The sequence below is a fragment of the Microplitis demolitor genome, chromosome 10 (genome assembly GCF_026212275.2).
Source record: "Microplitis demolitor isolate Queensland-Clemson2020A chromosome 10, iyMicDemo2.1a, whole genome shotgun sequence".
Lineage (NCBI taxonomy): Eukaryota > Metazoa > Arthropoda > Insecta > Hymenoptera > Braconidae > Microplitis > Microplitis demolitor.
In genome coordinates, this window is record NC_068554.1 from 4639654 (window position 1) to 4656173 (window position 16520).

General features: G+C 27.6%; 2 protein-coding genes across 2 annotated transcripts; one reads left to right on the top strand and one right to left on the bottom strand.

Moving 5' to 3' along the window:
* Window positions 1-2783: 2783 nt before the first annotated feature.
* On the bottom strand, window positions 2784-3476 carry LOC103580337 (pancreatic lipase-related protein 2-like). Its single transcript, XM_008562056.2, has one exon. The coding sequence runs from the start codon at window positions 3474-3476 to the stop codon at window positions 2784-2786; it is 693 nt and encodes a 230-aa protein (XP_008560278.2).
* Window positions 3477-5782: 2306 nt separating this feature from the next.
* LOC103580291 (phospholipase A1 member A-like) lies at window positions 5783-7051 on the top strand. Its single transcript, XM_008561995.2, has one exon. It carries the CDS (start codon window positions 5888-5890, stop codon window positions 6923-6925), a length of 1038 nt encoding a protein of 345 aa, XP_008560217.1. The 5' UTR covers window positions 5783-5887; the 3' UTR covers window positions 6926-7051.
* Window positions 7052-16520: the final 9469 nt, after the last annotated feature.

Genomic DNA, 16520 nt, shown 5'->3' on the forward strand with positions numbered 1-16520 from the left:
AAATAATAACTTGCCGTTAATGTGTTTTGGGGGATCACAAACAATTATTTCTCTAGGTATTGTTTTCAATGCTTCTTTAGCAGCCGACATATAGTCGTATGCGGATTTTACAAGCTTCTCTTCGGATCTTCTTGCTTCTTTTACAAAAGTTGCTAAAATAATTTTTTTTCTTATCAATTAATTCATAGGTTGGTACTTGAATTGAAAAGTTTGATCTGTTTTAAATAAAATAAAAATTTTAAGTTATTTCTATTCAATTTCACTTTTTTATTTGTATTTAATTAACATAGGAAATTTAATCGAGTTTGCCCGTACTATTCCGTATGTAGACTAATTTCAGACTTGTTTTTAATAATTTTTATTCTAAATCTGACTTTTTCTGCCTATTATTTTATTTAGTCTGTTTTTTATTGTCTTCAAACCAAAAACAGCTTAGAATTTTCGTAAAAATTTAAAAATAGATCACTAGCCCAAATACAGTCTAGTAAGATTAAAATAAGATCAAATTTTTCAACTCGGGTATATTCTATCACAACAAATCGATTTTATTTATAAAAAAATAAATCAATACTATCGGTTAGTTATATGATTAATTCCTGGATCGTAGGCACAACGCAGTGGTTCGAAGGACCAACGCAGTGTCACCAGAATGGCGGTTATGACCGACAGTTTCTATGTAACCAGCGTTCGCGTAATGTTGCCATAAATAATTAAAAAAAAATTATATTTTATTTCAATAACTTACTGTTACGAAAAATAGATAATAGACCATACGAATAAGAACTCATGATATATCCTTTTATTTCTGTAAAAATAACCGTTCGATAAATATCATAAACACGTTGCTGCCGTGATTTAGTATGACCGCATAAAGATGCTGGTTTCATATCCTGTAACAAAATTTATAATAAAATAATTATTTTGATTATTTTAAGAATAATTACTTTAAAAATAGGGACTGCAAGGTCCAAAAGACCTCCTTGTATATCATCAGATTGCTGTGTTGCGAATAGACGATGAATTTGATTTAATATTTCTGGCAAGTCACCATCTTGGAAAGAAGTAGTGGCTTGTATAAATTGGTCAATACTGTATTGATTGTATTCATTTGCAGATTTTAGTAGATGCCGATACTCATCAAATAGACCATTGATACGGGTTATGTATTTGTGCAACTGGCCCATACGTGTCCTAAAATCAGTGTCACGTGGCACGTTGGTCAATATTTGTGACAATGCGGCATCCATTTTTACGTTGAATAACTTTGTTAGCTCCTCGATTTGTGTTGATAGCCCGTTCAATTTGGCGATCGTAGGGTCCACAGTACTTCCTCCGAAGAAAGATGTTACCAGAGGTACGTTTCCAGATGCTAAATCCGATAAATCGTGGGCAAGACTTATTATGTCCTGGATGTCTGATACTATTGGAAGATCCAATGCAAATATTGTTTCGGTTCCAAATAACAGAAATAATAGTGAAACTATTTTAAACATTTTATTAGTGTTTAGTTTATCTGCACTCGAAATATTCACCTTCAATGGTAGTATAGCTTTGCTAGCCGTAGTTCAAAAAATTTTAATACTTAGTTTCTACTGTAATTTTCGATATCTAAAAAGTTGTTATTTATGGCGATTGTGTATCGGGAAGCAATTTCTAACATTTTCATAAGTGTTATCAGTTGATTGCAACTTACAAAAAAAAACAATAATTGCTCGCCAGTTAATTGTTATCTAGAAACAAGTCAACAAGGTTAAAAGTAACGAACAGTAAAACGTTCAAAAAAAAATTAGATTAAAATAAATAAATTCATTTGTTTGTTTGATTCCAAATACTTGTAATAAAATTCCTACCTTGGGCAATCCATATATTTTTCTCAATTTGTTCATAAACCATTTATTGAGAAAATTAATTCCTTATCTTCACCGTATTATATATATTATGTTCTGAATGTACACATATTTTCTTCTTCACAAAATTCAATACTTGCACTAGGTGATATTCACTCAAAAATCTATATATATTTATGATAAGTCATTTATCTTCTTAAATCGAGACTACGTATTTTATTCCGTCGGGAACAAAATTATTTATTCAAAATATTATTTCGTTAATGAAGACGCAATCTGATTCTTTTAAAAAGATCTTTACATTAAATCGAAGAATTTTATCTCTTCGGTTAAGTAAATATTTACATGATTCAAGAAGTTAATTTATTTAATGGCGGATATAATTCACTTCAATCTAAAATATAATTTTTTTCATTCTAATAGAACGATATTTTGAATCGATAGTTTTCTTAAACTGAGAGTTAGTACTCTTCCGTAACGCAAAAAAAAAGTTTTCGGCCTGAGATTTTGATGTAGGGTAGATACCATTTTTGAACATCTGGGCCAATTTTGAAAACTTAAAAAATGTATATAAAATAATTTGTAAAATAGGAATGATCTATCGAAAAGAAGCCGACAAAAGAAGTCATTTAAAAATTTTAGTGAGAAAAAAATGTTTTTTTATTATTTTAAATTGTATTTATCATTTTTGAACAATTTTAAATCCCTAGGATTTTTTTAACAATAATTTTCTTATTGTAACGCTTTGATTTGCGAAATATATTGTAGATAAACGAAATCAATTATTTATAATTACAGTTTCTGGGAATCATTTTTTTTATATTATCAGAAATAATTCTATTAGTCATTAAAAATGATTACAAAATATAAATTTTTTTTAGAATTATGTTCAAAACGAAATTCCCAACAAAAATTTTAAGAAATTTTGTGAAAATCTCAAAGAAGATGACCTTTGGCAAAAGGTTTTTGAGCATTAGTAACAACAATATAAAACCCAGAAGCATTTTTAAAAACTCTATCACCGGAAAGTACAGTTGGCGGAATAGATTTACATCTACCAAAAATATAAGCGCTGTAACTAAAGCACGAATAGCCCCAGAAACCAATTTCTGAATTGATAGACTCCGCAAAATAAATTGCGGCTCTCAAATGATTACAACTATGTTTGCTTTCAGAGATGCATCCTGGCTGATTCTTGCCACCGTTCATGTAAAAATCAGCATGACCGCATTGATCTTTTTTGCCTTGGTGAAAAATATCTGTATGATAAACATCCACGAATTCGGCGTCACCCGCGTCCAATTTATCGTCCATTTCAAAGTCAAGGTAGAGCAACGCGGGATCCAGCCCAGTAATTCGTGGTATTTTGTACGGTTTCAATGAATTAGCAGCAAAGGCTGGAATGTGAGCTCCCAAACTGAACCCAATTACGTGAATATCTTCAGCGCCATAGTGCACCAAGTCCTGGATCAGTTGGGCCAATCGGTAGCCAACTTTCTTAGCACTTTGCAACGCCCGTAGAAAACAACCCGTGGCAAATTTTCCCCAATCCACGGCTATCACATTATAATGACTATCACTTTTATTAAGATAATTTGATCTCATGTCAATAAGTGGGTACAAATTCATGTTCGAGTTTTCACCATGTACGATTACTTTAGTCGGGTTAATTGGATTGAGGATTGCCTCCGTCAAATTATGGTGCGTACCGTTAAATTTAATCTGCTTTGACAAGTTTCCATTGTTGTTTGTAAATAAATAAAAATTAACTTCTTCATCGCTGTAAGAAATTTGCTTGTCACAAAAAAATTCGTAAATATCTCGCGGCACTCGTGATTTTTTTTTAAATGAAATTTCACTACCTACGGGTCCGTTAATTAACATTGAAATTAATAATGACCAAAAATATAAATTTTTTATATTTTTACTCGATTTCATGATTTTCTAAAACTATCGATTACTATTGAATAATGACAGGTAGTGTGATTATTAATAAATTAATTTATAATTTATCACAACTAAATGAATTAACTGCAGTTAACTCAATAACTTGTAGCCTAATGATGATTTTCAAAAACAAAACTATAAAAAACGTTTTGTAGCTCGTAAACTATGTTTTTCAATCACATATATTAATATTTTTTTATATTTATTAATTCATTAAAATTAATTACACTTTGATTTTAACAATTATTTTCTATTTCAGAGTTATTAATTGATTTTTAATAATAGGTACTTAAGATTTTTCTACTACGCAATTGAAATTACAATAAATCTGGTAGAATCCGGCTGTAAATTTGTAATAAAATTATTTTTAAATTAATTTAATTAAATAATTATTAATCATCGGCTTAAAGTATTCAGTAGGATAAATAATTGATGATTGATTTATTAAAAAAAAATTGAAAATAATTAATTAGCAATAATTTGAATGATATAATATATTGCTAATATTAATATAATTAAAATCTGAAGTTGTATTTATTGACTAGTGACTGTACAAATTTTCAGAAATCGTAAACAAAAATAAAATGATATTAACTATAGATATTCATGTAAATAAGAGTCAGTGAAATATTTAGCAGCCAAACTACAATTAATTTTTTGATTGAGATATGCTATTTTTTTTTTCCAATTGTATCACACTACGTTGGATATTGATACGAACACAGAGATACAGTCGAGTTGCGTTATAAGTCCTCTTAGTATCTCTCTCATATTAACGCGAGCCTGGTTAAAAGAAAAAAAAACAAGCTGGACTTATAACGCGACTCGGCTGTAATTTTTTGTTAGAATTTAATTATTATTTAATTTTAAATTTAAGCTTAATAATTCGGAAATTTTTAAATTATTTGTAGGGTGGATTCGGAAATGCTCTAGTTCTAGCTCTAGCCAGCTATAACTAGAGCATTTCCAAATGCACCCATTAGCATTCAAAATATTCTTAGATTTTAAAATTATTTGATTAGAATCTGAATCTCGAATATTAAATTTTTAACTCATACCCAAGTAGCAAACTTGGTTTTGGGACATCTATAGTACAAAAGTTATCAGACTATTTTTTGATCTATCAATACGACACCAAAATGTTGACAAAGCGATCAGAAATTTTTGTCATCAAAAAAATATCTGCAAAAAGTAAACTAAAAATAATCCTCTGATAAGTCATCTAATCAAGTTTTTATGTGAAAGGGTTTTTTTAGTCCGGAAAAAAGTTGAAAAATGTTCTATAACTCCTAGAACCAACTGTACGTTGTATCTATACAAAAAAGTTTAGAGAAAATATAATTTAATTTGTCATTCTTAAGACATCTTTATGATATCTTATAGTTGTTTTTATGCGACATCCCATGTAAAAAAAAATTATTGAAAAAAGTGTTGACTATTCTAAACTTCAAAACGTGACACAATGACGAGCTTTTTCTGAATGTTTTTCCTTTTAGCATATCTTAATAATATTTGGATATTTTTTAATATTTCTCCTGAATTTTCAAAAGTTTAAAAAACGTTCAAAAAAATTAATTCGCGCATCCCCAGCAATTATTTAATTGCGAGTGAATGAATAAAAAATAGCCACTGTGTTGTTAAAAATTTTATTTTTGCATTAAATCTCATGACTCGTGAAACCAGTGAATTATTTTTAATAGCTTCTAATGTTTTTTTTTTATTTAAACATAAAAAGTAATTCATTATAAACGCATTTGAACGAAATGTTATTGAATAAAATCGACATAAATTGATAAGGCGGCAATATCCGAAAAAAAAAATTCGACTGATAAGATAGTTTGAACCTCGATAAAACATAAAAAAATATATATATATATATTGTATATAAAATATCACTTTGTTCAACAGTGTAATAAAAATTAAAAAAATAGAAATGATTCATCGGGCAAGTAAAGGAAGGAACAGTTACGTGATGCCGACATTCCACTTATTCAGTCATTACAATCAGCGCAATCATCGCGAGCGTACGTAAGTAATGTCGCTTGAACGAGTATAGTCGTAATATAAATAAATAACGGGACCACAACAGTGTCATGGAGATAAATAATAAAAATAACCTCTTTACTTTTAATTATTTATTGTATTTTTTTCTATTAATCTGCAGTATTAATTTCACTGATGCCAGAAATATTTTGCCAAGTGACCCCAGTGAGGAAAGTTCGCGAGTTAAACGTGACATATTTACTATTTTCTGTGCCGCAGAACCCGCAGACCAGTTAACAGACGATGGCGTTAAGTTTCATTTGTTTACAAAAAAAAATTTAAATTCTTCAGAAGAAATTTTGCTGAATGATACTCATAATAATTTGAAAGATACCAATTTCAATTCATTGAACCCAACTAAAATAATTGTACACGGCTACAATGCAGACATGAATCTGTACCCGCTTGTCGACATGAGAGTGAATTATCTTAACAAGAGTGATATCAATTACAATGTGATAGCCGTTGATTGGGAAAGACTCGCCGCGGGCTGTTATCCGGTCGTAGTCGAACATGCGAAACGAGTCGGCGACCGATTGGCGCAATTGATACATGAATTGGTTCTCTATGGCGCTAAAGATATCCACGCAATTGGGTTCAGTTTGGGCGCCCACATTCCAGCTTTTGCTGCTAATTCATTGAGGCCGTACAAATTACCGCGAATTACTGGCCTAGACCCTGCGATGCCGCTCTTTGTGACGGTCGGGTTAGACGGGAAATTGGACGCCGGCGACGCTGAGTTCGTTGATGTTTATCACGCTGATGCTTTGATCCAAGGCAAGATTGAGAGATGCGGCCATGTTGATTTTTATATGAATGGAGGAATGAATCAGCCCGGATGTGCGGAAGCTGAGAGCTATCATAATTGCAATCATTTGCGTGCTGCCATTTATTTCGCGGAATCTATAAGTTCTAATGTTGGATTCTGGGGATGGCCTTGCTCGAGTTTTAGTGCTTACTTTTTTGGTTACTGCACTCCTGTTTTTCCTTTGACACTTGCTGGTGATGGTGTTAATAAAAGTACTAAGGGTTTGTTTGTTGTAAGGACTAATTCTAAAAGTCCATTTGCTAAATTTGATATAATATAATTTTTTTTTTTTTTTTATTTATGGGCAAAAATGTATTTTAATTATTTTTTTGTAAATATTATTATTTATTGAGATTTAAAATGTGTAATTAATTTTTGTAAATATTAAGGAAATAAATTTTTAAAATTTGATTTTAAATTTATTGTAAGCATTATTTTTTTTTTTTTATCAAATAATAAATTTATTATATATATTTTTATCATTAAAAAGAAATAATTAAATATTTAAAAATATAAAAATTTAATGGTATTTTTAGAAAATTGATAAGAATGATAAAATAAAATAAATATAATAATTTATAAGAACACAACAAGAAAAAAAAAATTATTTAGCTTGAGAAAAGCTTAAACTAAAGTATGTATTATCAAGAGTGGCGGTTGAAAGGCATTTGAAAATTTCTTAAAAATTATATTTTTCCTTGAATCTCTTATCCGTGAGATAGATATGAGCATAAAAGCTGAAGATAAGGTCTATAAAAATAAGAAAAATAAAAAGGCTTTTCATAGTAAGTCAAGAAAACGTACATCTTTGTATCTAATGCAATTTCTTTAGACTTTACGCTGTCATATTGGAACATAATCCGTCAAAAATATTTTTATATTTTTATCTTAAAGAAAAGTCTTTATTTTTTAAATATTTTCCTCTCGAGATTATCGTTTAAAACGTTTCATCCTTTATCCGGCTCAAGTGAATCGACTGTCATACAACCTTTTTCATATTATTAAGAAAGAAATGGCCGAGTATGATATAAATCATCAAAGAAAACAACATCAAAAGCCGGGGAAAAAGACCATTTTCGGGGATATACAACTCATATTCTTGTGGTTTCTGCTTCTTATCATTCTAACATTTCAAATATTCTGTTTGTTTATATATATATAGATACGTAATTCTTTTGTTTTATGTACTGACAACTTGTAAAATTTATACAGTTCATAAAACTAAATTCATCTATTTACTTTTATTTTTATTCAAAAATTTAACTGCACAATTAAAAAGTCTGCCGATTTTTTTACATGAATGTGAAGTTAGCAGACAATAATTTTTTATTTTTTTTTTAAACAATTTAATTTTCAAAAAAGAAAAACTCAAAATATGCACATGTAGAAAATTAAAAAAGCTACAGGTGCAATTTTTTTAATACTTTTTTTTCATAATTTGTTTTTAAAAAAATTCAAAAATTATCAGACGTCGGTTAACTTCAATGTCATGTTTTTTATTTATAAAAAATTACTTTTGAAAATTAATTTAATAAATACATGATATTTTGAATATTAAATAAAAAATTTTTAAAAGAATTTTTTTTTTTTTCAATTTTAAAAATAAAATATTTTGTAGCCAATGATTGTCAGGCAAAAGATAGACGACAATTCCTAAACTTTCTGAGAAAATATATATATGAATTATAGTAACATATAATTCTTTTACAAAGTAATGTAAAAAATGTTCATACCAAAAGAATTGGTTGCGACAAACTTTTATAAAAATTTAAATAAAAGTTTGTTGTTTATTTAATATTTAATTTAGTGAAATATACACGACCTCAATACAACAAAAAGATGAAACGTGTCACATATATCTATATGTTATCATGACAACAAAGGGACAGAGGGCATCAAATATCCTGTCAAAAGTAACTTGGGTATAAATGTGTCTACGTGCGTGTATTTAATAAATTTAATATATGAATAAGTGTGTGTATGTGTGTTTGCGTATCAGAGATGTCTAAAAGCCCCATGACGAATGATATATTTAATGATTCTAATGAATTAAACCTTTTCACCGTCCGCAATGTGACGTTGAGTATTTGAACATCGAGCTAAAGCTCGTAAAAAAAATAGAGATGGAAAACAACTGATCTGTGGGCCAACCCCAAAACTTCTGCCGTTTATATTCCATTATTCAATTGCCATCATTTTTTTTCATTAATTAATAAATTATTTTTCTACTAGACTTTTGCGAGTAGTGAGCACGAAGACAGTAATTATTTTTAAAAATTTGATATCATTCATTCATTTAAACCAATAGCATACTTCAAAATTTCTCCTTTGATCTTTTGTTTCAGTTCTACGAATTAGTGGACGACTCGCTCATCAAGTTTTGTAATCTCGTTTATGATTGAATTGGTATTTAGAGGCTCTGTGCTTACCAATAGATTGAATATCATTGATGCGATGTAAATTATTGTTATTTAGAAAAATTATAATTACTTTGTAACTATAAAGATGATTTTTCAAGAATACTTCGATAATTAGGATCGATATATAAATTTTTTAATAGGAAATTGAAGGCTCTTTCAAACAAGTACCAACATGACATACTTTCATCAATAATTTAAAATATACGTACATATCAGATTATTCTTATGAAATAAAATATATGTACATATTTAAAATTATCAAAAATAAATATGTCATGTTGGTACTTGTTTTAAAGGGTTTTAAATTTCATATTAATCTACATGTTCAAAATTAATTACTTTTCAAGTTTGTATCAAAGATATATGAATCTTTAATTGTTAAAATTATAATGGGTAAATTTTTATGAGTGTGAATGTAACAGATATGAGACAGTTTATTAATTTTAAATAAATAAAATAATAAAATTTAAAAAAATACGCGTACTGATTTTTTATTTATCTAAATACGCATTTTTTAAATTTATATTCTACTTAAATATTATTTATTAAAAATTGTCAATTGTTAGCTACACTTAAACTCATAAATTTTTACAGATTATAAAATGATTTTTATATTTATTTACTTACATTAAATTAAATAATAATTTACTCTACATTTATCAATTATTTGTCCATGTAATTGTTAATAATTCAATAAATATTTGTCGTGAATTTTTCAATGTAAATTTTCACTCATTATCAATATTAATGCTTGTAAATAAATATTTCCCATTCTTCGTATTTAATTGATACTCTTAAGTAAATTAATTCATATAATTAATTCTATTTAAATAAAATAAATAGATAAACGTGCCAGATTTGTTTACATTGTCGCCATTTTGAATGTAGCGTCCCCTCTTAAAACGAGCGGGAGAATTTGAAATTTAATTTTTCAAATATATTAAATAAATAATTTTATATAAAATTATCAAAAAACAAAAAAAAATACTCAATAAAATGTGATGTTGGAAAAATTGCCATAAAAAAATAAATTTGATTAAAAAAAATTTTAAATTTACTCACTCTTCCCGCCATTTTCGTTCTCTGCTGCAAGCGCTCGTACAACACCGACGCACAAATAAATAAATTACACATACAAACTTTCAAAAAAAAAAAAAAAAATTGAATTAAGACAACTTATTGGTCACTGTACTACAAAAGCACTCGAGAATATTTAAAAAAAAAAAAAAAAAAAAAAAACTCGTTTGAATATTTTTAGTTGTCTATTCCGCCAACCGACATGACGCCATTTAATACTCGAACTACGCCGGCACTGAATTTAATTTTTTTTTAAACTTATACTCACTTGCACACACAATTTAATATCACAAAATATTCGTCACTTGATAGAAAATAATTTAAAAGTAACAATATAATAATAACCGAGTTGTAATTACATAAATTAATTATTTTAACGAGCTGAGAACGACAACGACAATAGAGCTTCGGTTTAGCGAGAGACTGGCAAACCCAGACACCCAGAATGCTCTGGGAGAATCATCTTGAAGTTAACCGACATCTCATAATTTTTGAATTTAAAAAAAAATGAGTGTGAATGTAGTTGACATCTGACAAATTTAAAATTATAAATAAATTGAGTAAATAATTAATAAAATTAAATTTTTAAAAAATGCGTATTTAAAAAATTTTGAAAATTAGTAAGTGCATTTTTTATAAATGTTATTTTTTTAATTATTTACTCTATTTATTTATAATTTTAAATTTGTCTGATGTCAGTTACGTTCACACTCATTTCGAAAACGATAAATTATAAAACCAAAAATTTTTTTTTATAAAAACTGCATCTATAATTTTTTAAATTTTCTGCAAGTGCATATTTTTTTTTTTATTTTTTTTTTTTTTTTTTTTTTTGTAATTAATTTGTCGAAAAAAAAAATCCGAAAATTATTAGTTGTCTGTTAATTTCAACATCATCTGGGAGAAGCTTCTTACCCACGCGCGTCCCAATTTTACCTCTACTGCGCAGGTCGTTCAAATCCTCCCCCCTCCCCCATCGCTACGCGTGTTCCATGTCCAACTTCAATTTAAAGTGCACAAATTAATAAATTAAACACATAAACGTTCATTAAAGTAATTAAATTAACACAACTTGTTGATCACTGCACTACAAAAACACTTGAGAATATTTTTTTTACAAAAAAAAACAAATTTAAAGATTTTGAATTGTTTATTAAAATTCCGCCAACCGACATGACGCCATTTCACACTCCAGCTAAGCCGACACTGAATTTAATTTATTTAAGAACTTACACTCACCTGCACACACAATTTAGTACCACAAAATATTCCTCACTTAATAGAAAATAATTTAAAAGTAACAATATAATATTAACCGAGTTGTAAACTACATAAATTAATTAAATTAACGAGCTGAAAACCACAACGACAACAGAGCTTCGGTTAAGCGGGAGACTGGCGGACCCCCAACGCTCTGAGAAGCTTCATGCGCATACGCATTAAAATTCTACCTCTACTGCGCAGTCCGTTCCAACCGCTGCGACAACTGCGCAAGTGCTTCTGTGTCCAACTTCAATCTGACGCCATTACAGTGATCGGGCCTTGTTGAACTCGTGATTAATTAAATAAATTTAGTGTTTTTTCGTTTAAATTAATAAAAACTATTGTCACTAAATAATCTTCATCGCTTAACAAACATTTTATGATAATAATTTAATCGGTACTTTGGACATAAATGGATAAAAAAATAATTTAATTACGTCGCATAATCTTCTTAATTGTTGAGCTACTGGAGCTCGTTGTTCGTTTTATTGATTGAAAATCCCGGTAAATAAATTCTTGTTAATTATTATTGAAATGTCAAAGTGTACGAAAAATATAAGTGAGCTTTTGTGAATAAGTGTAATTTTTTTTATCAAATGATTAGTGTAATAAATTTTTTTTTTTTTTACATATTTTGTTGCCGCCATTTTTAAGAAATTTATAAATGTGATTTTTTATGATCATGAAGTTAGCAGACAATTAACAATTTTTGAATTTTTTTTTCAATAAATCAATTGCAAAAAAAAAAAATGTAAAAATATGCGCATGTAGAAAATTAAAAAAGCTACAAGGGCAATTTTTTAAATATTTTTTTTTTTGTAATTTATCATTTTTTAAAAATTCAAAAATTATTAGATGTCGATTGACTTCGGGATCATAATTTTTTATTTATAAGCCGTGTTTTATAAGTGATAAGTAGTGTTTAAAATTTAATATCAGTGTTCAGTTTGTGTAAATAATTAAAATCAGTGTATTATTTTGTGAATTATTATTAAATTATTTAAATTCAGTGCCTGAGTTGAGCTTCGATGAATTTATCACAGAGCTGCAAAATGTAAGTTTTTAATTTTTTTTTTCTTGTTGGAAAATTATTTCTTGGTATTTTATACTCGAAAAACAATTCATTATTGACAATTATTGGCTGTTATGTTATTAATAACATGATCAATTAATTACAATTAGTTTTTTTGAAAAGATTTAAAAGAAAATTTTGATATTCGTGCAGTTCTGGTTGATTGAACAAAAGTCATGATAGTAAAGTTAGCAGACGTTTGAAATTAAAAAAAAATTTTTAACAGATAAATAATGAAAAAAAAACAATATTTCTAAGAAAATGCACATTTCAAAAATTTCATAATCTATACGTGCAATTTTTCAAAATATTTTGTTTAATATTTATTTTTTTGTTAAAAAAAAAAGTAAAAATTTTTAATTGTCTGCTAACTTTATTGTCTTATAAAAATCAAAAATAAGATGAGATTTTTTTTGATGATCTTGAAGTTAGCAGAAAATCAACAAAAGTCAAATTTTTTCTTAACAGTCTAATTAAAAAAAAAAAAAACTAAAAATATGCATATGTAGAAAATTAAATAAACTATTAGTGCAATTTTTTGAAAAAATTTTTTTTTTAATTTATGGTTTTCAAAAAAAACCCCAAAAATTATTAGACGTCGCCTAATTTCAGTATCATTTCCTTCTGGTTAAACCATATTCCTAGAGCTTTAGACTTAAGATAAAGAATAGCATAAGACATTTTGGTAATCATTTCTTCCAAGTAGTCAGATGATATGATCCAAAGTCAGTTGTCTTGACATGCCAATCGTTTGTTGAAATTGTGGCACCAATCAAACTAGTAGATGAAAATACTTTTTTATTTTATCATTCTTGTTCGTAGGAGTCGTATCAAAAACCGGTTATCTTTTTCTGTAACAAAAAAAATTTCATTAAAAACATTACTGTGAATTGAAGAGTCGAATTGAACTAGAACTAGTCACAATATAGTTACCAATTACAGGAAGACTTTCATTTGCTTTATTTCCGTCCTAAATTCATTTTATATATCAATGAATTCACCAGTTTTTAAATTTGTTATTATCAGGGAAATTTTATTTCCGATTAAATTTACATTTCATTTATCAAAAGGTATAATTTTTTCAATTTCATTGAACGCAACTTTTATTGATATTTTTCTTCCCTTTATTTATAAAACAAATATCAAATATCGATACTGAAATGCATTCAAATATACTTTTAAATTTCAATTTAATTATCACGTACCAATAAAATGTTTTTATAGTTAATTAAATAAAAATACTAGTAAATAAAATATAAATTTACTGGATATATCGTTACAGCTCAACATCATTGGTTGTCATAAAAATATATATTCAATTAAAATTAAAATCATTTTATTATTTGTGTAATGAATGCACCAATAATATTCAATTACGTACTGCAAAAAATATTTCGCAAATTCAATTAAACTGAATTTTAAAAAAATTTTTTTGCATGATCATGATTTATTGATAAAATTACATTTTTTATTTATTAAAAATATTTAATTGAGAATTTAATAAATTTTCTTCCATATAATAATTTTGAGCTTTTCAAAGATATTAAGAATCGAAAAAAAAAAATTGACTTAATTAATTACATATTAGCAATAAAAGGTCTGCCAGCAACTGATCCCAACAATTTGATATCACGACAAGCGATCCCTAAATTAATCCCACTGACACTCAGTTGAAAATGATGAAGATGAAGGTTTCGAAGATGATAACGACCCTGGTAAAAAATATTGATTGAAAAGAATTGAAATTATTGAAAAGAATTTGAATTTCATCATTTTCAACTCTTTCCAATCAATATTTTTAAACAGGGAAAAGTTATGAAAATTTTTATGAAACTGATAAATTAGAAGATTAGTTGTCAGTTGGATCATGTCTGTGGGATCAACTGTCGTGTGATTACTTGTCAGGGATCAGTTGTCATGGAACCGGAATAAAATAGTGTTTGCAAGCTACAGTTGATCCAAAACGTCATTTTTTTTTAATTTTTTACGTTCAACTTTTCAATTAATTCAAAATTCAATTTTTATCTCTAGCCCGGGTATAGTCTGCGATTTTTTACTCTGTAGTAAAACTGAAAATTTATTCGAATTAAAATTTTTACCGAAGCAAATAATAGGAACAAATACATGACTCATATTATGAAATTTTTATTGAATCGTTTAATTAAAAATTCAGCTGTCTTCATTACTAACAAGCAGTACAGGACTTTTTAATTATAGTTCAAAAATAGCAATAAGTAAAACATGATGAAGATTACGGTTCCAACATCTGGGTCCAGATAACCCGGGTAGTCTTTAGTAGTTCGTGTCAACCAACTTTTACGGGCAGGTAGTGCTTGAATGAATACTCACTTCGACGACTAAACATGAGACACATACATTTGTATATATATATAGATACACTTATTTATTCACATATTCATAGGCATGTACACACATCGGTACTATTGTAGGACGATGGGTACATAAATATATACGTGTAATTGTAGTCATTAAATTCACATAGAAGCTCATAGCGGGTCCACACAGGTACAAAACTCACACACTCGGTGACTGGGTCATGCGGAATAATATTCAAGCTTCGTTTGACTTTATAATTTTCAGTTGAATTCTGTCACAGTTGTTGGTTTTGCATTTGTACACGACAGGGATCCGTAATATTAAAGTAAACTTGATTTTTTAATTGACATTACTTTTTAAAATATTTGCATAGTCATTTATTTTATTCTCTCTCATCTGAACAGTATTTAACTTTTTAATTTTTTAACTGAAAAATTCACTAGTAATTTATAAATTAATTATTTACCATTTTAGCATCAAATAATTGCTTTTTTCATTTCTATTTTAGTGACCGTCATACTTTGATATTATACATGAGAATATTAATTTTATTTTTATCTGTGGCAGATCAATTGATTAATAATATTTAAAATTAAAAAATATCTACATAAATTTATCGAAAAAATATCAAGCTCATTTATTTTTTAATATAAATTGTAAGTAAAATTTTGTGTCATTTAATCAGTAGAAAATTTTAAACTATTAGAGAAAAAAAATAAATATCAGGGAATTCGGAGCAGTATGAGATTAGTGTGAATGTAACAGACAGACAAATTTAAAATTACAAATAAATAGAGTAAATAATAAAAAATATTAATATTTTTAAAAAATGCACTTATTAATTTTTAAATTTTTTAAATGCGCATTTTTTTTAAATTTATTTTTTTTATTATTTTCTCCATTTATTAGTAATTTTAAATTTGTCTGATGTCTGCTTCATTGACTTTCGTAAAATGAGTCACCATTTTTGAGGCAAAAAAATTTTTTGTTCATCAATTTGTAACATAGAATAGGACAAGTTGGTCAGACCGCTGGTAGCCAATTTGAAATTTTCCGTAAAAAAAAATTTTTTTATTGATTATTTGGATGTTTAATATAAAGCTCCGCTAATGGACGATGAACGAGAAGTTACTAATAGAGTAATCGATATGAGCCGAAATATTTGAGATTTTTGGTCTCTATTGCACGGTTAGATGAGAGTTTAGCTTAGAGAAGCGAGAAAAGAATGGGTTAGGGTGAGGTAAAAGGTAGAATACCATAGCTAGGGGAAGTAGATTTATATATATCTATACAAAAGTAAATATTGCTGATATAAAGTCAAATTATTGCTTCTAATATCCATCTCTTTCTCGAACTCTTTCAATTTATTTCAAGCATTTTTTCACAGTTCTATTCTATTTAACTTTATTACACATTTTTTTTATTACAATGCCAGTCACGTAGCCCATTAATAAACCCGCAACGCAGAGCCATTTATATTGCAAGTTCATAAAGTCGCGAGTTGGTCTTATCACAAAAATATTTTACCAGTTTCCATAACCATCTTACTATTTTTTTATTATTATTTCTACTGGTACAACTTATTTAACCGTATTCTTGTACCCAAAGTGCCCTACAGTCTTACTTTTTACTTTTGTACATCCTCTCTTTCTTCGCGGTACGTCCATTGGCCCAGTTACAATTTCATATTTATTCGACAGACGTGC